The 26,817-nt window shown below is 40.8% G+C and overlaps 3 protein-coding genes and 1 long non-coding RNA gene across 5 annotated transcripts; 2 read left to right on the top strand and 2 right to left on the bottom strand.

Annotated features, from left to right (window-relative positions):
* Positions 1-1,880: 1,880 nt before the first annotated feature.
* Positions 1,881-6,929, bottom strand: LOC124468230 (meprin A subunit beta-like). Its single transcript, XM_047020886.1, has 14 exons — positions 6,652-6,929; positions 6,498-6,516; positions 6,275-6,313; positions 6,118-6,149; positions 5,919-6,003; positions 5,684-5,801; positions 4,883-5,061; positions 4,545-4,763; positions 4,251-4,409; positions 3,854-4,078; positions 3,146-3,757; positions 2,706-2,814; positions 2,552-2,599; positions 1,881-2,312 (listed from the first exon to the last, which is right to left on the bottom strand). The coding sequence occupies exons 1-14, from the start codon at positions 6,730-6,732 to the stop codon at positions 2,234-2,236; spliced, it is 2,004 nt and encodes a 667-aa protein (XP_046876842.1). The 5' UTR covers positions 6,733-6,929; the 3' UTR covers positions 1,881-2,233.
* A 1,491-nt stretch (positions 6,930-8,420) lies between these two features.
* Positions 8,421-10,928, bottom strand: LOC124468232 (meprin A subunit beta-like). 2 transcript variants are annotated; one of them, XM_047020891.1, is made up of 4 exons: positions 10,298-10,928; positions 9,567-10,176; positions 9,119-9,227; positions 8,421-8,558 (listed from the first exon to the last, which is right to left on the bottom strand). In XM_047020891.1, the coding sequence occupies exons 1-2, from the start codon at positions 10,653-10,655 to the stop codon at positions 9,626-9,628; spliced, it is 909 nt and encodes a 302-aa protein (XP_046876847.1). In that variant the 5' UTR covers positions 10,656-10,928; the 3' UTR covers positions 8,421-8,558; positions 9,119-9,227; positions 9,567-9,625. The 2 variants fall into 2 exon arrangements, with proteins under 2 accessions (XP_046876847.1, XP_046876846.1); XM_047020890.1 differs by lacking the exon at positions 8,421-8,558 and having other exon boundaries at positions 8,987-9,227.
* Positions 10,929-18,236: 7,308 nt separating this feature from the next.
* Positions 18,237-19,512, top strand: LOC124468177. Its single transcript, XR_006956144.1, has 2 exons — positions 18,237-18,291; positions 19,424-19,512. It is a non-coding gene; the product is annotated as an uncharacterized LOC124468177 (long non-coding RNA).
* Positions 19,513-22,806: 3,294 nt separating this feature from the next.
* Positions 22,807-26,386, top strand: LOC124468176 (acidic mammalian chitinase-like). The gene is made up of 11 exons (XM_047020794.1): positions 22,807-22,882; positions 22,968-22,994; positions 23,334-23,538; positions 23,898-23,954; positions 24,072-24,237; positions 24,328-24,452; positions 24,531-24,654; positions 24,743-24,925; positions 25,074-25,190; positions 25,307-25,439; positions 25,559-26,386. Exons 1-11 carry the CDS (start codon positions 22,861-22,863, stop codon positions 26,185-26,187), a joined length of 1,788 nt encoding a protein of 595 aa, XP_046876750.1. The 5' UTR covers positions 22,807-22,860; the 3' UTR covers positions 26,188-26,386.
* Positions 26,387-26,817: the final 431 nt, after the last annotated feature.

Here is a 26,817-nt window from a genome sequence, read left to right as displayed (position 1 = left end):
TTCAACAGTTGATGTGTAGCAGAGAGGATAGAGAGACCGACTTATAACCTTATGCTCATGAGTTCAAATCCCAAGTCAGCCTATTGTTGTTGGCCAAACGTGAAGTGTTTTTGCTCTCTTGTTGTTCAACTCTTGACCTTCTACAGTGTACATGTGTATAATATTTTGCCATTTTGCGGAGGAACCCGCATCGCTGTTTGCAGCTATATTTGTTCTTGTAATGTATCTCATGAACTCATTGGTAAAAAGTTTTTATATTTGGCATATTGATACAACATGGCACAATTAACGTCCAACAAAGACTGGCCCACATCAGACCAAAGGGGGCGTCACATGCCACACTCAAATGTCCACTTTTCAGAGTGATGGCATTTCCAACCCATTGATCCACTTATTCTGAAACTGGGTGTACATGCTTCATTTTCAATGAGGAACAAAAAAGCCTCAATGACCCATAAGGTCCGCCATGATGGATTTTTTCCTAAACAGTGATAATTTGGGAAAACCTTCCAAATCGATCGTCAAATTGACTTGAAATTGTGTACAGATATGTATTATTGATTTATCTAAAAACTTTACTTAAGACAGTTGAATCAAATACAAAATGGCTGAAAGGGGTGTATTTATATTAATGTCCACATTGCCTCAACAGGTTTGTGTCACTAAATCAAATGTCATTTTTTGTGATGGTTTTTCAAATCTAAAAAACTTTAAGGTGACACCACACCCCTGAAGTACCCTGCAAAGTTTCACCTTGATATGTGAAAATGTGACTGAATTACAGTTGTTTGAGCTTGGACCAAATCTGAGAACGCTTGCCGTAGGAGAAACGTCTTATTTTATTATCCAGTTACTGAACATGGCAAAGTCCTGCTAGTCAGATCAAAAAGAACACTTGCTTATAAGACATTGAACATTCGAAACCTAAGCTCAGTGGATGAGGCGTACCCTGTCAACAGTTTTTTCATTTAAGATTGAGAGATTTCTTGTTCACTTGTTCTAAGGACCTTCTCTCTTACTATATCTATAGATCAAGGAATATATTCAATTACGTTTTAATTGTAGCTTTTTATTAAATGATCGAATAGCAACCTTGTGGTTTAGCAAATCTCTTTTTATTGTAATGTAAGAGCAGTTTCTAGTCTTCCGGTCAATCCTCCAGTTATGAAACATAGCAATGAGTGTTTATTTGAGCCCATCACAACACTCCGATCATCTGTTTAGCGAGACTGTGCATAAACCACTGCAAAACAAGCTAGGTTCACGGCCCGTGTACCTTGTGGCCATTGTTTTTTCTATTTTGCAACGCGTGTTGACAAACACCAAATACCAGAGGGCAGTAACGACTAGCTTTATATATTTTTTCTGTGATCTGTAGGCCTACAATCTTGACGACATAGCAGCAGGTTCTTTAGTATAACACACACACACCGAACTGGAGGCACATATTGACCGAGTTTGCTGGTTGCTAATTAGTTAATAAATCTTTGATTAACCCAAGTTTCTTTAATATACATTAGAAACATTACAAGACGGGGCTCCAGTGTGTCTTCAAACAAGGCCAAAAGTGCCAGACGATATCAGTTGAAAAAGACAATCACACCCGTGCAAGAAACACTCCCCCCACCTAAATTACCGCTTTCAGCTCTGTTGTACGTTTTACAGTAATTGTGCATTGAGGCAATCATAGTGAGCAAGTTGATGTGGCCTACCATTGCAGTTTACATTGACACACAACTGACAGAGGCACTGTTGTGGATACTTTTTTCAAAGTTCTGATCATATTGAATGTATTTATATATAAAGACAGGCATTAGGATCATGCAAAACAATATTTAATTTGACCTAATATGTCATAGAAATTGAAACTCTATGGCCCAGTTTACTAGACATGGATTAAGCCTGGTCCTATAGTAAGAGAAACATGTAATGTAGATCTGCACTGAAAACTTTCTCAGTCTAAGACATTAAACCATGTCTGGGAAAGTGGGGCAAAATGCCAACATTTAGAATAGTTAGAAAAAGAGAATAATCAGAATAAGTTTTAAACGGTAATTAAAACTATTTATTAAAGCACTAGACCTTCACCATCAGGGTACAATCTTTTTATAGACTAAATCTTTTCAGGCCTTTGAACTACTTTTAATTACTCCCATAAGGGCATTAGTCAAAGGCTATTTGGCTATTCATTGCTGGTCGGTGATTCATGAGGTGAGGTGGCGGGCCACGCGCATCAGTGAGTCAGCAGAAACAGGAGAGTCAGTAGCAGCAGCACAGGGGAAGACGCCACAGCAGGAGAGAAGCCATGAATACTGTGGAGGAAAGGGAGAATTATGACTTCAATAAAACATATAGCCTTTAGGTTTCTATGTATTTGGTTTTGATCAAAAACTTTATTTTGTACTTTGTGTAAATGTACTACATTCTTACGACATTCGATTTGGACAGTTTTATAATTTACCCCTTAATGTCATACTTTCTAATGTGTTTCTTCAATATTGGATCATTTTCACACAATGCTTCAGATACAATTAACCTGAACCAGGTTTACCTGTTATCTTCCTCAGTTGTTGTGGGGGGGGGCATAGTAGTAATAAACCTGCAACAAAGTTGAACAGATTAACATTTATTCAAAATAATTTTAAAATTAAACAAGATATAAGGGTAGCTACATTTGAAGAACACTATAATGTTCTATTCCATACCGTGTGGCACATGTACCCTCGTCCAGGTTCTGTGGTGTCTGGCTGCTAAACTTCACAGGTGGGAGTGTAGGGCACGGAAGATAATTGTTCTGGAGGAGAGGGGAGATGTCTGGTGGCAAAAAGTGACACGAGTTACATGAATTACAGAAGCGTAAAACGTTGGAGAAATTTAAAGATTTACCATTCACATTTATTACTATGTTTTTGTATTACCTTATTATTATTTTCATTAAGAATAATTATGTGATATTACCTATTGTTTTCTTCATATCATAATTTCACAATCTCAATATTATTGCATAGTTACAATATTGATCAAATTGTCAAAATCTTCTCACAATTCTCACTTTTGATGTCTTTTGACAGCTGATGTCAAAATGTGAAAAAGCCTCATTTGTGTGTCTATAAAGGAACTTTTGGAAGAGCTTCTCCATTATTACCTTGGAAGGAGGCAAGGATGATGGCATCACCACCCTTGAGGTAGTTTTTGGTTTTCATGTCACTCAGCCTGCTGAAGATGGTTCTTCCCATCTGAGTGTTACCATAGAACTGCTCATTGTTCTCGTCAGTGTAAAGCGTTCCAACCTTACGTGGATTGTCCCATATCTCAGTCTCTGTAGGGTCAGTGGTGAGGCTAACACTTTTGGACATCTGCAGCTGGATCTGAGGGTTCTGGTCCAGAGCCTGGAAGGTCACCTGCCTCCAGGGACAAGGCCACTGGAGCTGGTCATCATACTGACCAGACACCAGACGCACATATGTGCCAAAATAACTCCTGGATAAGCTAACCACTATCTGGTATGCATATCCTTCACTAGAGTACAGTCGAGGGCTGTACAGAAAAGTGCCAGAGTTGCTAGTTGTTAGAAGGTTCTCAAAGTTCCTGATCTGCCAGGTCAGATGGGGACACTCGGTCTCTGACAGGTTGATGTCATCAATGGCGAAGCCTCCGGTAGAATTTCCTGCTCCTTTACGCACCTCAAACTCCACCTGGAAGCTTCTGCTGGCGTTCAGAGGCACGTGGTGCAGCTGCCAGTGGTTTGAAGGTGGACCTGAGAGAGACAGAGAAGACAACACATTTTACCATCTGAGAGAGGTGTCTAAGATCCAACCCGCCCCTACCCCTCTCCCCAAACACAAAACCCCACCTGTGATCTGTCCCATGAGGCGCAGCGTTCCTCTGGAGTCACTCTCATCCTGGTATTCTCTGATCCAGATGTTGAGCTGGTCTGACTGGTTCCCACTGTGGTAGTAGTAAAACTGCAGACACTGGACATTGCACAGCCTGCTGGGAGTCATCCTCCTGCTCTCCAGCCAGGCCGAGTCCCCCTCCTGCCCTGAAGCTGTGCTGGAGTACATGAACAATCCAGTCCCTCGAGAAGAAGTTGAAAATTAGACACAAGTATATTTATTCATAGATTAAGCATGCCCGCTTTAAATGTATGAAGATGTACAATTATATTGACTATGATAGATATTATTCATTCATTAATTGTTGCGTGCTAAAATTTTGACACACAGTCTCAAATGATTTCCATGTTTTACCATTCAGGCTGGTATCCAGGTTGGTGTGGTCACTAAAGGGACCCCCAACAGCACTCTCCACTGTATTCCAGTTGTTCTCCACAATCCTGGAACAGCGGCTCACCCCACACATACCCTCCTCTGAGGAACTGCAGTATTCCATAAACGCAACACTTTCATCTAGAAGGAGGCGATACACAACACAGTGACTGATTAGCCAAGTTTGGAATGAATCGTAAAATCCGGAACACGTATTTAGCAAGTACATTCGAAAAAATTATGTTAATCAGCAGCCTCTGTTGTAGGCCAACTCACTGCAGCTGTAGAGTCTGTTTATCTTCAGGACGTCGTTGGGGCTAATTTCCAGCTGTTGGCCAATCACATCCTGGAACTCGGACTGAAGAGTGATGATGGTGTATCCGTTGCCGTTGGTAAAGAAATCTTTGCCATAGTGCATCACTGAGTTGAAGTCATATAGGGTGCCTAGGTTGGTGGTTTGACTGACCGATGTTTTGTCAAAAGCAAATTCATAACCTGTCACCATAAAATCATAAAATGTAATCACAAAATATGTACATCACACGTTGCAACATCATAAACCGTTTTAAAGACGTCACTTGGAATTCAAATCGTGCACAATTAGCTCATCATACCACTTAATATGTTTTCCCTGAGAATCCGCACGTAAGCATCTCTGTCGTATCTGGATTGCTCATGATAGAAGCCAAGCGCGTGCATGAACTCATGCTCCACCACTGATTTATAGTCACAACCATATCCAATAGATAAGTCTTGTCCGTTGGCGATTACTTTCCCTAAATACGAGAAACATCTAACATAAAAACTGTTTAGTCAGGTCACACTCGCATTGATTTTATTCATTGGGACATTTCAATCGTTCCAACTTTAGGTGAGCGGTTCACTCAAGGATTAGGGCATAGAGAGTCATGCATATGTAGATATAATCCTAAAGTAGAGTCTGGAGCATTTAATATAATTGAAAAACATGATTCCAATGGCACTATCATCTCTTGTACATTTCTGCATATTGGACAGTTTTTTTGATCATGACTGTGGAATTATGTGAGGGGGAATAAGTGTAACTTAGTGGTTTGAGTATTCAACTAGAGATGAAGAGGTCGCAGCTTCCAATCACCCCCTTGAAAGGCTGTAAGTGAATATAAGTGTCTGCTAAATGAACATTTTATGAAATGCAAACATTCTATACTACTCATGTCAATGTACTAGACTAACTTCCCCGGTCAACAAATGTTGACCAACACAACCAATGCTTTTACACATATAGCAATTGTTTTCCAATGCTATTGAAAACATTTGAAGTTAGGAATTCCAAAACATCTTTCTGTTCTGTTATAGTATAATTGACAGGGTAATATCTGCCGAATTGGCCTACATTATGTCATTAATAGGTAGGTAATCAATGTTCCACATACCCGTCTAACTTCTGAATGTTTATGTAGTACAGTTCAGAGGTCCATGGCTTGAAGTCAATGCACGTCTTCAGTCTGAACTGGTCTAAAGCTCGTAGGATAACTCCTTTGGCATTCATGTCTTCAAGAAAAGTCAAAGTAATTATAAGCAGTCATCAAAGGAAAAACAGAAAAACAAACAGTCATCTTACAAGCAAGTACACTGGCCTAGCAATACATTTTTAAGAGTGAACTTTACCTAGACTATTATCAAGAACGTAGGGAACTGGAGATGTCCATAGCCGGTCAGTATTCAGTATGGCGTTCCTTTGGTTGGGATTCAGCTGGATCATAAGGATAAAACAGACATTTTGACTAAGAGTATGGTAGCATGGTGTTTAGATCCCACTTCAAAATCTTAAGATTAGAATAACATTGTACACAATGGAAACTCTCACTTCTAGTATATCTCCACCCGTTAGTCCCAGATCTAAAAGAACAATGGAGAAATGGTCAACATGTTGGGACACTCGACATTCAAACAATGCGTTTTGTAAAGTACTGTTGTAAAATGGTGATATTAGTAAAGAATACTGTACCCCAACACAACTTTACCTTTATTTATTTCAGAGATGTCCTCATTTTCCTCAATTTCTTTAAAAAGAATGAGAGAAGTGTGAATGTGAATATTACTTGTAATTCTTTACTTGGCCATTCGTATTTTCATCCAGACTGACAGTATAACAGCATACTAAATATATGATCATTATGAAATTATTATAGTAATATTATTATAATAAGATAATAATGTTTTCAATGTCAACAATTAAGACCTTACCCTTGATCCTGGGTTCAGGCTTTGGAGAAAGTGTAGAATTTTTTAAATGTTGAAGTAGAGAAAAAGAATGATATATTAATTAATATTTTCTAATAAATAAACAACAGTTGCAATAAACAACAGTAACAATGAAGAATTCAGGTACAACTCTTACCAGACTCAGTGTTTGAGAGACAGCAAAGCTCACTGCAAGAAAAGTTGTGAAATACATCATCTTGAGGTGTTCTTCGGACATTCAGTCAAGCTAATTACAATAAACAGAGATTTTCTAAACCATGAAGTTGCAATTTCGATCATTAAAATAAAAGCAAGAATTAAAATGTCCTTGAATCTATTCCTTAATCTATAGATATAGGAACAGTGAAGTCCCTCAGAACAAGTAAACAAGGAGAATAAATCTCTTAGATGAAAAAACAATTGTTGACTGGGTATAACTCCTCATCAACTGAGCTTAGGTTTTGAACATACAGTGGATTATAAGGGTGCTTCTTGTTTTGCATTAAGGAAATGCATAAACTGGTTTTCAAACCACATTCTAAATATGGTATATTATTATGTGTTGCAGGTCAGTGATCCATGCTGATGAGGTGGCGGGCCACACGCATCAGTAAGTCAGCAGAAACAGGAGAGTCAGTAGCAGCAGCACAGGGGAAGACGCCACACCAGGAGAGAAGCCAAGAATACTGTGGAGGAAAGGTGGAATTATGACTTCAATAAAACGTATAGCCTTTAGGTTTCCATGTGTTTGATTTTGATCAAAAACCTTATTTTGTACTTTGTAGGTACCACATTCCTTTAGGACAGTTTTCATTTACCCCTTAATGTCATACATTCTAATGTGTTGCTTCAATATTATATCATTTTCACATAATGCTTCAGACACAACTAACCTGAACCAGGGGTACGTGTTATTTTCCTCAGTTGTTGTAGGGGGCATAGTGGTTATTGTAGTGGCCAGAAGAAGAGAGAAGGTCCTTAGAACAAGTGAACAAGAAGAAATCTCTTACGTAATCTTACATTACTGTTGTTGACAGGGTAAACCTCATCAACAGAGTTTAGGTTTCGAACATTCAATGTCTTATACATCTTACATGTCTTATAAGCGGGTACATGATTCCTGTTTTGATTCAGGGAAATGCTTGAACTTGTTTTCAAACCACATTCTAAAATGAGATCATTTTTGACGGTTAATTCAATTAGACAGAACCTGTTTGTGTCAAAGACAGTTGGTTGATGACTGATTTCCGTTATTGAAATCTACCTCTCTGACTTCTACCTGTCTGATTTCTACCTGTCTGACTTCTACAGTGTTAAACGACTATGGAGCTGCACTCGGAGGCAGTTTGAAGAACAACTACATTATTTTATTTTTATTTTACACGAAGACACCTTAATTCTGTCATTAAATATTTCAATCTGGTACTAATACTACTTTTAACTGATAGTTCACATTTATATATTTTATAATTAATAAAATGACATGTAATGCATTGATTTATAAAGACAGGCATTAGGATCATGCAAAAAACTGTTTTATTTTAATCCTAATATGTAATAGAAATTGAAACTCTATGGCACATTTTCCTAAGCATGGATTAAGCCTGGTCCCAAAGTAAAATACAATTTTAATAAAGATCTCTACTGGAAACTTTCTGAGTCTAAGACATTAAACCATGTCTGGGAAACTGGGCCCAAATGCCAACATTTAGAATAGTTAGACTAAGAGAATAATCGTAGAAGAGAATAATCGTAAAAAATATTATCAGCCATTTAAAATAGTTGGTAAAACTATTTATTAAAGCACTAGACCTTCACCACCTTCTGCAAAAAAAAAATGACTCAATGTTCACCAACAGGGTACAATCTTTTTTATAGACCTTTAGGCCTTTTAACCACTAGCCCTATAAGGGCATTAGTCAAAGGTAACAGGTTATTTGTTGCAGGTCAGTGATCCATGCTGGTGAGGTGGGGGGGCACACGCATCAGTAAGTCAGCAGAAACAGGAGAGTCAGTAGCAGCAGCACAGGGGAAGACGCCACACCAGGAGAGAAGCCAAGAATACTGTGGAGGAAAGGTGGAATTATGACTTCAATCACATGTATAGACTTTGGGTTTCTATGTATTTGGTTTTGATCAAAAACCTTATTTTTTTACTTTGTATAAATGTACCCCATTGCTTTTGGACATTTTTATCATTTACCCCTTAATGTCATACTTTCTAATGTGTTGCTTCAATATTGTATCATTTTCACATAATGCTTCAGATAAAATTAACCTAAACTAAGTGTACCTTTTACCTTCCTTAGTTGTTGTAGGGGGCAGAGTGGTCTCAATGGTTGTTGGATTTGAACCTTTGTTGCAGGGTGTTGTAGGGGGCAAAGTGGTTGTTGTAGGGGGCCGAGTGGTAATGAACCACTCTGCCCCCTACAACAACCACTCTGCCCCCCACGACAATCACTCTGCTCCCCACCACAACCACTCTGCCCCGACAACAACCTGCAACAAAGGTTCACATTTATATTTCAGAACTCTTATACAACGAAAACAACAGATATAAGTGTAGCTATACTCAAAATATGTTATTACTTTCAAAACAGCTTTACTTCAAGTGTATTCCATACCGTGTGGCACATGTACCCTCGTCCAGGTTCTGTGGTGTCTGACTACTAAACTTCACAGGTGGGAGTGTAGGGCACGGAAGAGAATTGTTCTGGAGGAGAGGGGAAATGTCTGGTGGCAAAAAGTTACACAAGTTACATGAATTACAAAAGCGTAAAATGTTGGAGAAGTTTAAAGATTTACCATTCATATATATTACTATGATTTTGTGTTACCTTATTATTATTTTTATTAAGTATAATTATATGAGATTACCTATTGTTTTCTTCATATTACAATTTCACAATATCAATACTATTGTATAGTTACAATATTGATCAAATTGTCAAAATCTTCTCACAATTCTCACTTTGGATGTCTTTTGACACGCTGATGTCAAAATGTGAAAAAGCCTCATTTGTGTGTCTATAGAGGAACTTTTGTAAGAGCTTCTGCATATGATGTTATTACCTTGGAAGGAGGCAAGGATGATGGCATCACCGCCCTTGAGGTCGTTTTTGGTTTTCATGTCACTCAGCCTGCTGAAGAACGTTCTTCCCATCAGTGTCTACATAGAACTGCTCATTGTTCTCGTGAGTGTAAAGCGTTCCAACCTTACGTGGATTGTCCCATATCTCAGTCTCTGTAGGGTCAGTGGTGAGGCTTAACCTTTCGGACATCTGCAGCTGGATCTGAGGGTTCTGGTCCAGAGCCTGGAAGGTCACCTGCCTCCAGGGACAAGGCCACTGGAGCTGGTCATCATACTGACCAGACACCAGACGCACATACGCGCCAAAATAACTTGTGAATAATACGACCACTATCTGGTACCCATATCCTTCACTAGAGTACAGTCGAGGGCTGTACAGAAAAGTGCCAGATTTGCTAGTTGTTAGACGGTTCTCCAAGTTCCTGATCTGCCAGGTCAGATGGGGACACTCGGTCTCTGACAGGTTGATGTCGTCGATGGCTAAGCCTCCGGTAGAACTTCCTGCTCCTATACGCACCTCAAACTCCACCTGAAAGCTTCTGGTGGCGTTCAGAGGCACGTGGTGCAGCTGCCAGTAGTTAGAGGCTGGACCTGAGAGAGACAGAGGACAACCCCTTTTACGATCTGCGAGAGGTGTGCAAGATTGAACTTAGTCTTTGTGTTTATCATATCCAACCCGCCCCTACCCCTCTCCCCAAACAAACAACCCCACCTGTGATCTGTCCCATGAGGCGCAGCGTTCCTCTGGAGTCACTCTCATCCTGGTATTCTCTGATCCAGATGTTGAGCTGGTCTGCCTGGTTCCCACTGTGGTAGTAGTAAAACTGCAGACACTGGACATTGCACAGCCTGCTGGGAGTCATCCTCCTGCTCTCCAGCCAGGCCGAGTCCCCTTCCTGCCCTGAAGCTGTGCTGGAGTACATGAACAATCCAGTCCCTCGAGAAGAAGTTGAAAAATATGGAAAGAAGTATATTTTAACTTTACCTTTATTTATTTCAGAGATGTCCTTATTTTCCTCAATTTTTTTAAAAAGAATGAGAGAAGTGTGAATGTGAATATTATTGATCATCTTCTACTTGGCCATTCATATTTTCATCCAGACTGACAGTATAACAGCATACTAAATATAGAATGATAATTTTCTCAACGTCAATGTCAATAATTAATACCCTAAACTTGATTCTGGGTTCAGGCTTATGAGTAAGTGTTTTTTTTTTTTTTACGTTGAAGTATAGAAAAAGAATGATAGATAGATTCATATTTTAAAATAAATAAACAACAGTTGCAATAAACAACAGTAACAGGGAACAATTCAGGTAAAACTCTTACCAGACTCAGTGTGTGTGAGACAGCTAAACTCACCACAAGAAAAGTTGTGAAATACATAATCTTGAGGTGTTCTAGAGACATTCAGTCATGCTAATTACAATAAACAGAGATTTGCTAAACCACAAGGTTGCGATTCGATCATTTAATAAAAAGCTAGAACTAAAATATCATTGAATATATTCCTTGATCTATACATATGGTCAGATGGCTGAGCGGTTAAGGAGTCGGGCTTTTAATCAGATGGTTGTTGTTTAAATTCCCAGCTGTGCCAAATGACACATTGACGTTGTGTCCTTGGGCAAGGCACTTCACCCTACTTGCCTCGGCAATCTACCTGTCTGACTTCTACAGTGTGAAACGACAATGGACCTGCACTCGGAGGCAGTTTGAAGCACAACTACATTATTAGGATTCCTCCGTCAGGGGGAACCCTATTGGTATTGTTGGTTTTATTAGGGTTTCTTTGGTAGGAAGGAAAAACAGCTTACTTTTTTATACAGTGACTGAACATAACAATCCATAACACTGAGAATAGCTCAAAGGGCTGGGACAGTGGCCTGGGTTGTAGGTTTGAATCCAGCCACGATCTAATGGCCTGTTATAATTGTGATTATTTGTTTAGTTAAACAGGATGACATCATTTTGAAGTACCACAAACAATTTTACCTTGGTATGTCAAAATATGACATTGACAAAATTGACATTGACATATGACAAAATTAGAGCAGTTTCAACTTTGGCTGAATCTAACAACACTTACCACAGGAGAAACAGCTACTTGTTTATACAGTAACTGAACATGATAATATGCAGCATTGAGAATAGCTCAATGTGATGGTGGCCTGTAAAGTATAGGGTTGTAGGTTCAAATCCAGCTTTAAACCTTTGGTCTGTCATGATTTTGATTATCTGTTTGGATAAACAGGATGACATCCTTCTGAAATACCATGTGCAATTTCATGCAATTTCACATTGAAATTTCAACCGTTTCTTAACCTTTATGTTTCTGATTTGATACAGCTTCATACACCCACTCATAATCTGAGGTCATTGGTCAGAAGCTTTTAGTGGTTCCCTGTACCCATTTTAAAACTAGAGGGGATCGATCATTCTGAGCAGTGGCACTGTTAGGCCAAATAGTGTCCTAGGGCCAAATAGTGTCCTACCTGACGTCACAATGCCGTTCCGAAGCAAGGACGTGTCCGTCGCCGACCTTAAATTCCTGAGATATTTACGCGTGCTAGCAGGAAACTGTCATGGTTGCTATACTGGTTACTAGGTAGGAAGTTTTGTATTTAGGCTTATTTAAACCAGGTTATTCTACTCTACTATTTAAAGTTTTCACTCGTTCGACATTCCTGAGACAGCAACGCGCGCAGGTAGAATACTGTTGCCTTCCCGGTCTGTTAAAATTGATACTAAATAAGTGAATTATTTTGACGAAAACAATTAGTCAGCTAGCACTAGCTATCAAACGAGTGAAAACTTTAAATAGTAGAGTAGAATAAACTGGTTTACATAAGCCTAAATACAAAACTTCCTACCTAGTAACCAGTATAGCAACCATGACAGTTTCCTGCTAGCACGCGTAAATATCTCAGGAATTTAAGGTCGCTATAGCAACGGACGCGTCCTTGCTTCGGAACGGCATTGTGACGTCAGGTAGGACACTATTTGGCCCTAGGACACTATTTGGCCTGACACCACCACTACCAACTACGCCAACGAAAAGCTAGCACTTTGCAGACGCGGGTGGCCTATTACATACTTGAGGAGTGAGTTTCACCATACACAGGCTACATTTGCATGCAAAATAAGTCTACCCGAACCAGCGGATAAAAAATTCAACCCGCGGCAACACTTCAATAATAGCCCAATTCCGCGGGAAAAGCGAGGACCTGGCAACACTGCCTGCATTGTATTTTTTAGTAGAGGATACAGTTTCCTCATTCCCTTTCGCATGGCCGCTGTTTTAGTAAGACGTGAAGGATATTCGCTCAAGTCATCATACTAACTGGTTTTGTTATTTTCACTTTACATTTACACTTATAGTTTAGTGCAGTGTAATTGTTTGCCGTGATAATTAAATGCTAGTGTGATAATAAATGACCAAATCATACAAACTGTCATGATACATTATTGTAATCAACCATATTACTTATCATTATCATTGTACCCCCCCCCCCCCCCCCCCCCCCCCCCCCCATCATTGTACCCCCCCTCCCCCCCCCTCCGGTGAAATGAAAGAAAGACTTGAAAAAAGATTTGTTCATTTTTCATTTTACTGAACGAGATTCAAAGAACCGAATCAGTAAAATTATCCGAACTTCCCATCACTAATCCACAGCATGATTTTTGAGCATTAAGCAGCTGGCACACTGCCCCAACAAATCCCAACATTTTAAAGATGGCAGTTGTTGGTACTTGGCAGATGACTGTCTTTAGAATGTCCAGTAAATCAACTGCCAGCTCAACATTGCTCAGACAGCAACATACTTTTTACAGCTAGTTTATTACTTCTCAGTGAAGTATCATTGAGAGGAATGAGGTTGATACCTTGCTAAATGTAACCATTGGTCTACCTGGCCTACAAAGCTTCAAGGAGGATTCAGGAAAGACAACAACCAAGCCGAATGAGGAAGAGACTATAGTGTAAACCCTGGAAACTGCGTCGTGCGGAGCAGGGAGCCTATCGAAATTTATGTAGGGAGCTAATGTTGTTAGATATCCAGGGCCCTATTTTGACGACTAATGGGTGTGGTTTGGGCGTAACGTGCAATAAACTAATCAGAGCCTCATCTCACATTCCCTTTAAGAGCAGCGCTTGTTCCATGGTCGATTGCTATTATAACGGCGGAAGGGAAAAGTTGGCTTTGCGTCGAGTGCAAACTAGGAATTATACTCGCGTCGTTGACTAAGTCATTTGCACTGGGTGCAAGATCGGGCCCTATGTATTGATTGTGGTTGTTGTCTGGTGTAAATAGTCTGCCTTGCTTTGTGTTCTTGTGCTTTTACATTTTTTTGTCCTCTCTGATTCCCTATGTACAAATGCCCTGCTTGTTTTTCTTCTGTATGTTGTACTGCTGTGGTTAGGTGCCGTTGTGCTTTTAACCAGGTTTGTATTCCATAGCCCCTTCCCCTCTCCCTCAAAAAGCTTTAGCTTTTTGTCAGGCCATCTTTGTAAATGAAGTTTGTTCTTAAATTATTCTGCCTGGTTAAATAAAGGTTAAATTAAAAATTAAAAACAATCTCATCCTACCTGTTGGGAAGATCCTACCAAGTCTCCTGGGTAGGCAAAGTGTTGGGCCCCACCAGGTCTCTGCTGGTGTCCCACAGGGCTCCGTCCAAGCTCTTCTCCCTGTACACCACATTGCTTGGACCAATCATCACCTCCCATGGCTTCTCCTACCACTGCTATGCTGACGACACGCAGCTGTACCTGTCGTTCCCCCCGACTGATCTGGGAATATCAGCTAGGATCAAGGCCTGCCTCGCAGACATCTCCGCCTGGATGACCAAGCACCACCTCCAGCTGAACCTAGCCAAAACAGAACTCCTCATCATCCCGGCCAAACCCTCCGTCTCCCACGATCTCTCAATCACCCTGGGATCAGCGACAGTGACCCCTTCATCCTCTGCCAGGAACCTCGGGTGACCAAGGATGATGAGCTCTCCCTCACAGCCCACATTGCTGTGGTCTCCCGGTTGTGTAGATTCACCCTCTACAACATCCGGAAGATCAGGAGATACCTGTCAGAGCACTCCACCCAGCTGCTAGTCCAAGCACTTGTCCTCTCAAAGTTGGTCTACTGCAACTTGCTGCTCGCCCAGCATGCGCAATCCGCCCTCTAGATGATTCAGAATGCGGCAGCCTGTCTGGTCTTCAATCTACCCAGACGCTCCCATGTTACCCCGCTCCTCATCTCCCTCCACTGGCTTCCCATCACGGCCCGTATCAGATTCATGACTCTGGTACTGACCTTCCGAGCGGTGAACGGGACTGCACCCGACTACATCAAGTCTCTCCTCCAGCCTTACACAACCACCCGCCACCTACGGTCCTCTTCTGACATCCGTCTAGTGGTCCCTCCGCTCAAGAGCGCCCGGTCCCAACACAAGCTCTTCTCCTGTTTGGCCCCCCAATCAACTCCCCACCTCCGTCAGGGACACTGACTGTCTCCCCACCTTCATGAAAAGGCTCAAGACGCACTCGTTCCGGGAGTACAACGGCACTTACGAATGATTGGCTGGACCTGATGTTAGTTTCCCCCAGGATTACAATGACTCTTATTCTTGACTCAGGATTACTATGACTCTTACTCTTATCTCCTATAGTTTCAAAGAGCACATAATGTAAGTACAAATATTTTTTCATATTGACTTATTTAACCATTTATATGGTCACAGTCTGTTTTAAAATGATTGTACCAGAGCAAGGAACAGGTCCAGTGCCGGTCTTCCCCAGTCTAAAGCTAGGAACGAAAAGGTGGTCTTGGCCATTTTCTGACAGAGGGGTGGCAGAGATCCGCCACACAGGACTTGAGGGCAGACGCGTAGGGGTGTCAACCAGTGACATTGGAGCTGAGGACAGGTAGGTAAATTGAGCACATTAAGAACAAAGACATTTGATAAGACCTGTGATATGAAATTGTTTTTTTGAAGTAGGCCTACCTGTTTCACAAGCACGGTCAGATTGCCTCCTCAAATCTGGACGATGTCCAGCAGAGAAGTGGTGTGGAGGACTTGGAAGCATGTAAGGTGGAGGGCTATGGACAAGTGGTGCAGGAGCTGTAGTATGCCTCTGGCCTGGCAGAGGTCTAGTAGTGGTCTGGCAAACTACATTGAGAGTGGGTGGAGGAATAGGAGGCAATGGAGTGGAGGTGCGTCTTCTCTTGTTCCTCTCATCTGCCTCACTGTCAGAGTCTGTATCACCAAAAATGATCCTAACAAGCAAAGCAAAACAGCTAACAATCTGGTATGTGCAACATAAAAACTAGTTTAGAATTGAACAACATTGGCTAATTACTTATCCTTATTAAAAACATCATCTGTTTGTAACTCTTAAGTGTTACAGATCCCTCAGATTTTCTCTTACCTTGGCTTACTTTTTCTTTTCTTCATAATTACTTGTTCCTCGTCATCAGTTTGTAACTCTGACGTGTTACAGATCAGTGAAACCCTCAGCTTTTCTTTTGCCTTCATGTAGTCACCTGATAAGTTTTGAAAATCTGAATTATTAGTAAATAATTAAATATAAACTTTCAAATATTTAATGATTTAATAATTTCAATGCCTTATTAAGTTAACTTTCTAAATGGTTCCGTACCAGCTCTAAAGAGGACTCGAACATCATACTGTTTCCAGTCTGGTCCTGGATCCTCCCGTTTTTGGACAGCTCTATTGATGCGTTCATCACTTTTGTAGTTTGGCCACCAAGTCACACCATCTTCAAACCACGAGTCTGATATAATGTTTACTGTTTTTGTTTCAGTAAATTCCACAACTATATACATCTGAAAAAGAAGATACTACGGATTAAAATGAGCATTATTTCATAATTTCTTTGGAAATAATAACCCAAAATGTTTTCCATTCATTATTTGTCTTTCTTTGTAGTCGTTTGTATTGTTGTTATAGTCTGACTTTCAACACGTTCTGAGTGCACTTATTGTAGTTAGTTTCTGTATGTCTTACCAACCATTTTCGTTAAAGATACTTACATCATTAAAATTCACAAGTATCCAGAACCCTTTCTGGGCCCTTTTTCATTTGGAGTAAATGTGCTGTTTTTCTGTTAGTCTGGCAGTCATTTGTCTTATTATTAGTCATTGGTCTCCCACTACTCAAACTCCCCACCCTCCCTCCTTATGCCCACCACTCCAACTATGCCCTGTCACTATGCATGTGTAAAAAAGGCATGACAACAAACTTATCTTTATAAGGTAAGAGGACACACCTAAAGGAAATGTCTGACACTTTAGCTACCTTAAAAGGTCCTGTTGGTTGAGACACAATACATGTTCTAAGAAAATCTGAGCCCATAGGATAGTTAAAGAACCTTTCAATTTTTGAGAACTTTGAATACTACATAAATTCCTTCCACAGATTGAGTGATGTTATGTAAAACACAGATATCTCTGCCTATAGCAAAAACATTATCGCCTGTGGAAACTTTCACTGTCCATTCTTTAGTATGTAGCTCTCTGTACTGTGCTTCAGCTTGAAGGCCATCAGGAACAGGTCCAACATAATGTTGCCTTCTTAGACCCTCACGACAACCAATGCTGCAGATCTTTTGAACCTCTGATAACCTTCGTACTACCTGAGCAAGAGGAAATTCAGGCTTTCTAACACACCTCTTCAGTTTATGAAGGTAATTTTCAAATGGAAAAGCAGAGATAGTGTCCAAACAACCATGCACATCTGCATCTGCAGACAGGTGGACCAAGGAATGGACATTATACACTAAGGCATCTCTGCCGTACAGCTCCCCATTCTATGTCTGTGTGATGGTCATCTGAATTGTCATCCTCCACTTGAGGAGTAACGCTAGAGTCACAATCATGGTTGCCATCGCTGTCATTGGTGTTGTCACATGGGTCTGCCCTGTTTTCTACCGCCTGTTCTGTTAAATGAGAGTCGTCTGCAATGTCATGGAGTCGTTTTTCTAATGCAAAGCGTGCCCTCCGCCTGACTCCGGAGTCTGTTAATGGAGGTTGCCTCCTTTTCATCTTCTCTCTAAAATAGATTCTGACAGAAGTACATGTTTTAGGGTCCATCTGGGGTTTAACCCCAGCCCTCTACTGATCTTTATTTATTTATTTTCCACTGTATATGTGTGTGTATCAGACATTTATCTGAATAACAACAAAGTTAATACAAAAAAAACTAAACAAGTTAACACTTTTTACTCCTTATACCCATAAATATTGTAACACATTGTATGTTTGTGTGTTTGACTCACCTTCCTGTTGTGCTGAAGACGTGATGTGTGACTCCTTTCTGTTACAGTATTACAGATAAACCTCAAACTGAAAGAACATTTTTTACATGATTAAGATTATTATTGTTTTAACAAATGAATACGATCAGATATTATTTCTCAGATCAGAATCAACTAATTAAATGCCGTTTCAAATTATATGGTGAAATAATAAAATACAATGGAAAGTGCATGATTTTTGATTGGCCGATTGACTCTGAAAACTAGCTATTCACAAGCGACAACTTGCTTCTGAATGGTCATTTCAAGTAATTGACAGTTGCCGTTGCCAATGCTCATCCATATTCTGTCTGGCTAAAGATCCTACTGTAGGACTGTAGAGCTACAAATGAGCAACGGACAGCGACGTTGAAGAGAACTGTTCAACATCGAGGTAAGCGTGATAATATAATAATATAAATAACATGTGCAACAAGTCATATTTAATTAAAATGATGGAACACAGTGTATTTGTTACGTTTGTGTCGTAGCTCGCTAACTATGGCATATCTGGCTAATGTTCCGTTAGTAGGACCGAGCTACAGTAGACAAAGCTAGAGTTAACAGTACATTAGTAGCTCGAGCTAGCACTATAGCTACTGGTTTATTTTATAGCAGTTCTTCCAGTCGTGGTTTTACAATAGCTTTTAAAATTGTAGAATGGACAAACCAATCGGTAATTACTATGTATATATACATATAACAAGTTGGTAGCTACAGGTCTATCCATAAAGAGGCATGCCCGGCCAGTAGAAATAGCGTTAGCTTAGCTCTAACAATTTAACAGAGCACACCACTGGATCGTATTCGATGTAGCTATATTGCTAGCGCCATCTAGCTACAGCACCTAGTATACGCACTGTATAATGAGATGTACACTTACATTAAGTCATTTTTAGTTACAATAATATTATAAACTTCTATCTACTTACTCAACGTTACTTTTCAAAAGCTGGTACTGTATCGTTAGACCGCCTAGTTTGCTGGTGTCCTCTAACTGCCACAAATAACGGCTTGTGTCCGAATGTTTAGCCACAAATTCACGAGACAGCCATCTCGTGCGATCAGCTTGCCCCTTGTTGAATATAACTGGACAAAAACATTTACAGTACTTGTTTGTACCGGTTTAACGTTGTTTTTATATACAGTTTGGGATGTAAAGTAATATACGAGGTCTATCGGTATACTGGAAAAGTAAATGCTTAACTGATAGTTGCCATGCACTTCTAAAAGTCTAACAGCAAATGTCAAATTATGTCAAAAATACCTTTAAGTCATGAGTTAGCTCGGCTATTTAACCAACTAAAGACCTCCTTAATTACCAGAGTAGGCCTGTTGGATTACTCCTCCTCTTCTAATGTTATGTTCTGATTGCCAGTGGGTTGTTGTTTATGGTGACTCTTATTTAGCATGTAATGGGCAAATATTTAACATGGTTCTGTAGCAAGATTAGTTTAATTTTCTTGGCTGTTTCTGTAAGAGCATCTGCTAAATGACTAAATGTACTTACTACTTTTATTTTCCAGTGAGCAGAGCGTTGAAGATTCTTCCTGGTGATCTGCTGCCCATCATCAACAGTGTTGGGGACTTCTGTGTGCTTCTTCTCACTTCCTGCTATAACAACCATTCTCCATTCCACAAATATAGCTGTTGTTTCTACTCATTTGTCAATTGTGTACAGCAATCAAGTGCCAAGAGGGTGTGGGTTTTCATTCAAACAACCACTATACCAGCTGATTTTACAATTGAATTGCTGCTCTTTATTAAACGGGAGCCACAAAGTGAAATCAGATGGTGTAGTCGTGCTTGGTTACGTAAATGTTTTTCAAAGTTATGTAAATGTTTTTTTAGCACGGTAGGCAATTTGGTGACAACCTGGCTGGTGTGTCACTGACTATCCAATGTTATCAATCCATATAGCCTCCCTATTATAATTGCACATCCTCATTACAATTTCCAGAGGGCTTCTCTCATAAGCTCCGCTAAGGATATCCCTCCTGGAATATGCACATTCATGTTTGTTAGTTCAGACTGTCAATAAATCTGCCATCTTACAAGTTTAATGCAGTTGACTGGCTTGATATTGCACAGGTTTTGCATCCCTTATGTAAGAGCCATTTTCATTGGTTTATATTTCGCATCAATTTGCACACACCGCAACACTCATGGGAATGTAAAAATGTTTGTTGATGGAGCTTGATGGACACATGTACTTGCATGTTCAATGGAAGAACATTGTGATCAATAAAGGGCCATCAAAACACGGACAACAAGGAGTCTGTAATTTCAACTGCCAGCTACGGAGCGGCGTAAGGTAGAAGAAAGCGTGTCAGGTAGTTATAGGCATAGACAGTTTTAAGTCTGTATAGCAGCCCCTAAGTGGCCTTAAGTTGTAGTCTTGGCCATTATACATAAACTGACTTTTTAATCACACATTGTGGTGCTAATTGTGTGTTATTGTTTGTTTAACTACCTACATGTGGCTGCACCGAGTTTGCCAACCGTGGTTTCTGATGTTGTATTATGGGGTAGAATGGTGTATAATTGGCCTTGTGTATATCAGGGTGAAGGCAATGAATGCAGGTAGGCCTATGAGTGTGACCATTGACATTGTCTTACAATACAAAGTGTAGCACACAATGAGGGTTAAGGAAAATGTTCCGATGACACAGGTTATTACTGGATAAGAGTCGGCTAAATGACAATGTTATTAACGTAGGTAGACTATTAAATATGCAAGCTGTCTTTTAAACACTCGATGTCCAATACTTTTCATGTCTGGGAATGTGTGAAAGGTGTTTGAAACTCCATTAAGACGTCGTCAATGACGAAAATAGACTGAGCAAATTTGAGTGTAAAATTAATGATAGAGAAATGTCCGAATCCGTTCCAAAAACGGGCCAGTTCCGTAAAATGATACTTAGAATGTAGCATTTGTATCAGATCTGGAACGGATCCGCAAAACGGATGCGACTGTTACGCGGATCTGCCGGAACTCAGCCAGATCCGGCGCGGAATCAGCTGCTATCTGGGAAACAACTATCCTGGTCCACGTTACTCTGTCATTGTGGCATTTCATTCTTCTGTAGTGGACTATTAGTTTTTTCTTCTGAAAAGTCCTGCTTCCTTCAACTGCGTTTTTAGCGTGCGCATAGGCTACATATTGTGAAACAGCAGATCTAAGATTATTTCATAGGAATGACCCTGATTAAAATAAAGAGTAGTGTAATGACTCTGAATTGTAAACATTAATGTTTCCTCTTTCCTTCAAATCAAAACGATTAATTTCATGATAATGACAGAGTTACGTGGACTAGTTGTTTGGCTATCGATGTTTACGTTTAACACTGCAATTTATGCTTTTGCATACATAGCCTATGCTACATGCTTCGATACCCAAATAAATGTCCTGGTGCACGTAACTCTGTCTAGCTATTGCATTTTGTACTTCTGTCAATCAATGTCTTATTTCTTGTCAGTTAGCCTACTGCATCCAATCAGCGCTAAAGTGTAGTACCTACCCTTTCCGTTCAGAGTTAATGTAATGTCGTTTTCCATTTAGGGGAGCGCGTTTTTGTATTGGGGGGAGGTGAACAAGTCATCCGATTTGGGGGGAGTTGACTCGTATTGGGGGGGGAGCGCGTTTTTGTATTGGGGGGAGGTGAACAAGTCATCCGATTTCGGGGGAGTTGACTCGTATTGGGGGGGAAGTATTTTCATTTTTGGGGGGAGGTGAACAAGTCATCCGATTTGGGGGGAGTTGACTCGTATTGGGGGGGAGTATTTTCATTTGGGGGATGTACTCATATTAGGGGGTATCATTTGCACTTCAGGGCCACCGTAGGGAGCTGCACAGGAATTTTGAAGGGCAGTTTCTGTGGCCTGAACCCCCCCCCTCTCCCCCGAACCCCCCCCCCCCCCCCCCCCCCCCCCCCCCCCGCAAAAATCACAGGACTGTCTGGATAACTGACAACAACAGGATCTTTATTAATATAAATACATACAACACTAAAATACAGCAATCAATCCTCTAAGAACAGTCTTTCCATATAGGTCACGTTACGGCTGATTTAATCAGACACCCGCCCATTTAGTTTATTGAAACTGCAGCCTCCAGGGTACAGTACAGTCATGGACATTTTTACGGACTGTGTGTGTGTAACCTTTCAATGCAATGCTTGAGTTTCACTCAGGTTTCACCAGTGGCGATTCTAGACACATTTTACAGTGTGTAGTGACAGGCAGAAACAAATGATATTTAAACATAAAATGCATTAATTTTGCTTTACATTAAAATCATTCAAACAGCTCTGGCTCTCCCTCTTCCAGCTCCTCTCTCAACACCTTTATATGTTTCTCAAACTTTATTAACTGGGGCAAAAAAGGCTGCAATATCCCTTCCTCGATTCATGGTGACTACTAAAAGAAGAAAAACATGTTTTGAAAAAAAGTCAGCTCAGGGGGGCCACAGGGGGGACATTTTTACAGGGGCACTGGCCCCTGTAGGCCCCCGTGTAGAACCGCTCCTGGAACATGTTTTACAGCCGGCGGGTGGTTTTGCAGCCTCCTATACGTATGCTCTATGGCGTAAAAGTCGAGAAAAGCACAGCACTGTGAAACTCAAGGATTGCATTGAAAGGTTACACACAGACAGTCCGTAAAAATTTCCATGACCGTACTGTACCCTGGAGGCTGCAGTTTCAATAAACTAAATGGGCGGGGGTCTGATTAAATCAGCCGTAACGTGACCTATATGGAAACAAGTTTTATCTTGATGACAGATTTGGTGACAAAGTTCCTATTGTTGGTGCACCCCTTGGTGCCTCCCTTGCAGACCAGCGTCATATCAATTATCACTGTGTGTGGGTGGGATTGTGACATCAGATAGCATCCCATTTCCCTTTTTTTCTTATAAATAAACGAAGTTCCCCTCACGCCTCCATTAGTTTCGAACCCACACATCATGAGATTTCTCACTCTAGCAGGTAGGCTATCTCTAATTATTTTGATTGCCATCATTTATGTTTTGTTTGCTTTATTATTTAATGACTTTTGACTTCGTTTTGGAAGGTTTGTTCCTGACCTTGTGCCACAAAGGTAGGTTTACTCTCTTGCCAAAGTACTTTAGCTAGAACTACATCTGTAGTTTTTAACTTGATGTGTTGTGTGTTGATCGATTAAGTGTCACAGTCACTCCCCTTGAGTGATGTTTTGAATGGTTGAGCGGTGCAACTAAATCCTGACAATAGTATGTTACAAATGTATTTGTAAGCTATCATATACTGTTGCTATGGCAAATAAATGTATAAGGCAGCATCTGGAATTGAGGCCTACTTTAGGATGAAATTAGTAAAAAAAAAATATTGTCAAACTGGTATAACAGGTTGTTGCTAAAAATAGCTGTTCCGTAATTAAGACATTGTCTTTTGTGTCTAGGTACTTCCTCTCAACTTGTGTGCTACTTTACCAACTGGTCCCAGTACAGACCTGGTACAGGAAAGTACACGCCTGATAATGTTGACCCACACCTGTGCACACACCTGATTTATGCTTTTTCTGTCATCAACCCGGCTAACGAGCTCGTCACTTACGAATGGAACGATGAGACTCTCTACAAGTCCTTCAATGGACTCAAAGACAGGTTGGCATCTTCTTTCACATACAGAGAAGTTGAATTAGGCTCATAATAAGATGTATTGTGTGGAGTTAGAGTTACATTTACATTACATTTAGTCATTTAGCAGACGCTCTTATCCAGAGCGACTTACAGTAGGTACAGGGACATTCCCCCCGAGGCAAGTAAGGGTGAAGTGCCTTGCCCAAGGACACAACGTCATTTGGCACGGCCGGGCATCGATCTGGCAACCTTCAGATTACTAGCCCGATTCCCTAACCGCTCAACCATCTGACTCCATTTGTTGTTTGTTTTCTTATCACTTAATTGGTTAACCAAATGAACCAGACACACATCAAAATAACTGTAATTGTGTGGTCCAACAGAAATGCTGGTCTTAAAACACTTCTGGCAGTCGGTGGATGGAACTTCGGCACTCAACAGTGAGACATTTCACTTTCTCGTTTACATAAATAACAAACAACAATAGGTTCAACTGTTCTACTCCTTTTTAACGTCATTTGTACTTTTTCTATTTTAATGATAACTTTTCCAATTAGATTCACTACGATGGTGTCGACCCCAGCCAATAGACAGAAGTTTATCCAGTCCTCCATCAGCTTCCTGAGGAAGCACGGTTTTGATGGTTTGGATCTGGACTGGGAGTACCCTGGAGCTCGAGGGAGCCCCCCAGAGGACAAGCAGAGATTCACACTGCTGTGTCAGGTCTGAAATACAGCAGAATAGAATATTCTATTAGATAAAAAAACTAGCTATACATGTAATACAATGTGGCCACTCCTCTTGGTTGTGTAGGAGCTCCTAAAGGCCTATGAAGCAGAGGGCACTATGACCGAACAGCCCAGACTGATGGTCACTGCAGCAGTGGCTGCTGGAAAAGGAACCATTGATACTGGTTATGAAATTGCAGAAATTGCAAAGTAAGTGTGATACACCAAAACAATATATACATTTGACTTGAAAAGGCCAGTGAAAAGTGTGACATCTTTTTAAAACAGGTATCTAGACTTCATTAGTGTGATGACCTATGATTTTCACGGCAACTGGGAGAGTGTAACAGGACACAACAGCCCCCTATACCAGGGTTCCCACGACACAGGAGATCTAATCTTCTTTAACACAGTGAGAACCAAGAATTATGTTCACATCCTTTCATGAATGCTTGTTATTTTCTTTTTTTACACTTACTATTTCTCTTTATCTCTCTCAGGAATTTGCCATGAAGTACTGGCGAGACCAAGGAGTCCCTGTGGAAAAGTTGAGAATGGGCTTTGCTACCTACGGACGGACATTTAGCCTTGCTTCTGGAGCCAGCGGTGTTGGAGCCCCAACCAGCGGTCCTGCCTCTGCTGGGATGTTCACCAGGGAGGCTGGCTTCTGGTCCTACTATGAGGTTCACATCAATACCATGTCTTAAGTCACTGGCTCTGGAAATATTTACTGTTCACAGATACACTTCACATTAAGAAAACTCTCACTAAAAGGGTGACCCGTTTTTGGTGAAATATAATAGCAAGTGACCTGACTTCTTTGTGTTTCAGATCTGCACGTTCCTTCCGGGAAGCACTATCCAGTGGATTGATAGCCAGAAGGTCCCCTATGCTACTAAAATAAATGAGTGGGTGGGATTTGACAACAAAGAGAGCTTTGAGACCAAGGTATTATACGTTGTCCCGTAACAGCAGTATGAAGGGTAAAGTTATACTACAAGTAACCAGAGCTGTACAGTACATTAATCAGTCTTCCCTCCTGTTTTTGCTTATTTTCTCTGAAGGTTCGTTACATGAAAGACAACAAGTTTGGAGGAGCTTTTGTCTGGGCTCTTGACCTCGATGACTTTACTGGACAGTTCTGTGGACAGGGGAACTATCCCCTCATCAGACATCTCAAGGGACTCCTTGATACTGGTAAAGTACATTCTGTGGAACATTCATATCTTGAACGATGAGCAGAATACTCTTGGTATCTTGAATAATAATAATTTAATAACATTTATAAATACAACTTTTTACAAATGTTTTCCTAGGAGTCCCTCCACTGCAATCTACAACCACCCTAAAGCCAGGGGCACAGACTCCAGACAAGCCAACTGCTACCAGTGAGCCAGGGGCACAGACTCCAGACAAGGCAACTGCTACCAGTGAGCCAGGGGCACAGACTCCAGACAAGGCAACTACTACCAGTAAGCCAGGGGCACAGACTCCAGACAAGGCAACTACTACCAGTAAGCCAGGGGCACAGACTCCAGACAAGGCAACTACTACCAGTAAGCCAGGGGCACAGACTCCAGACAAGGCAACTACTACCAGTAAGCCAGGGGCACAGACTCCAGACAGGAAATTCTGTGTGGGCCGGCCTGGTGGTTTGTATCCAAAGCCTGATGCTCCAGGGTCTTTCTACCAATGTGCCAACGGCATCACCTGGGTTCAAAACTGCCCGGCTGGTCTTGTCTTTGATGACAGCTGTAAGTGTTGCAATTGGCCTCCAGACAAGGCATTAAGCGGGGAATTCTGTGTGGGCCGGCCTGGTGGTCTGTATCCAAAGCCTGATGCTCCAGGATCTTTCTACCAATGTGCCAACGGCATCACCTGGGTTCAAAACTGCTCGGCTGGCCTTGTTTTTGATGACAGCTGTAAGTGTTGCAATTGGCCTTAAACTTGAACACAATTTATTTTACAACATGGAGCCTCAGACGCAATAGTCAGCATTGTTCTACATATTTGTATTTGTCCTATGCTTTTTTAAATGGTTACTTTTGCTATTATTGATTATACAACAGCTTTATTTTTACTTATTTAGCTTCATATTACGTGAAAATGATCTCAGAACACATTAAAATATTTTGAAAACGAAACTTGCCAATAAGCAATGGGACATCTTCCTTAACTACCTGTCACCTTTCAGCACTCACCTAGGCAACAGAGCTGTCTCCACTGCCCCTGCATGCTGCCCCTGCCTCTGACCCACTCTCAATCTCAACCATCTATATCAGGAGACATGGAGATGCATTGAGAATTCTTTCATAATGATAATTGAATTAAGCTTAATGTAGATTGTTCATATGAAGTATTCTGAGATTTAAATCATGTTATCAGCATATCAAATTCACAATTGGTTCGATAGGTTTAGTAGCCTAAGAATTATGTAGGCTACATAAAAAATGAATGCGAAAAAAATGAGTTCGCATTAACTATTGATGTCCCTGCCAAAGCTGATATCAAACTTGCATCTGTGGTAGGCCAAAAACTGTATTTAATACCCATTTAGTTCTATTTGTTACAGCTG

Source organism: Hypomesus transpacificus, chromosome 5 (genome assembly GCF_021917145.1).
Source record: "Hypomesus transpacificus isolate Combined female chromosome 5, fHypTra1, whole genome shotgun sequence".
NCBI classification, from domain to species: domain Eukaryota; kingdom Metazoa; phylum Chordata; class Actinopteri; order Osmeriformes; family Osmeridae; genus Hypomesus; species Hypomesus transpacificus.
The sequence above is the reverse complement of the archived record's forward strand: the minus strand, read 5'-3'. Positions and strand labels throughout refer to the sequence as shown.

What these genes read in the sequence shown, in the direction of transcription:
- LOC124468176 (XM_047020794.1), top strand. Translation starts at nt 22,861, where the DNA reads ATGAGATTTCTCACTCTAGCAG. An exon ending in GAAATTGCAGAAATTGCAAA is followed by an intron (nt 24,453 to 24,530) that starts GTAAGTGTGATA and finishes TTTTTAAAACAG; the next exon opens with GTATCTAGACTTCATTAGTG. An exon ending in ATCTAATCTTCTTTAACACA is followed by an intron (nt 24,655 to 24,742) that starts GTGAGAACCAAG and finishes TATCTCTCTCAG; the next exon opens with GAATTTGCCATGAAGTACTG.
- LOC124468232 (XM_047020891.1), bottom strand. Translation starts at nt 10,655, where the DNA reads ATGATCAATAATATTCACATTCACACTTCTCTCATTCTTTTTAAAAAA. An exon ending in CCTCATGGGACAGATCACAG is followed by an intron (nt 10,177 to 10,297) that starts GTGGGGTTGTTT and finishes TGTCTCTCTCAG; the next exon opens with GTCCAGCCTCTAACTACTGG.
- LOC124468230 (XM_047020886.1), bottom strand. Translation starts at nt 6,732, where the DNA reads ATGTCCGAAGAACACCTCAAGATGATGTATTTCACAACTTTTCTTGCA. An exon ending in CATCTCTGAAATAAATAAAG is followed by an intron (nt 6,150 to 6,274) that starts GTAAAGTTGTGT and finishes TTGTTCTTTTAG; the next exon opens with ATCTGGGACTAACGGGTGGA. An exon ending in CGTTCTTGATAATAGTCTAG is followed by an intron (nt 5,802 to 5,918) that starts GTAAAGTTCACT and finishes CTTTTCTTGAAG; the next exon opens with ACATGAATGCCAAAGGAGTT.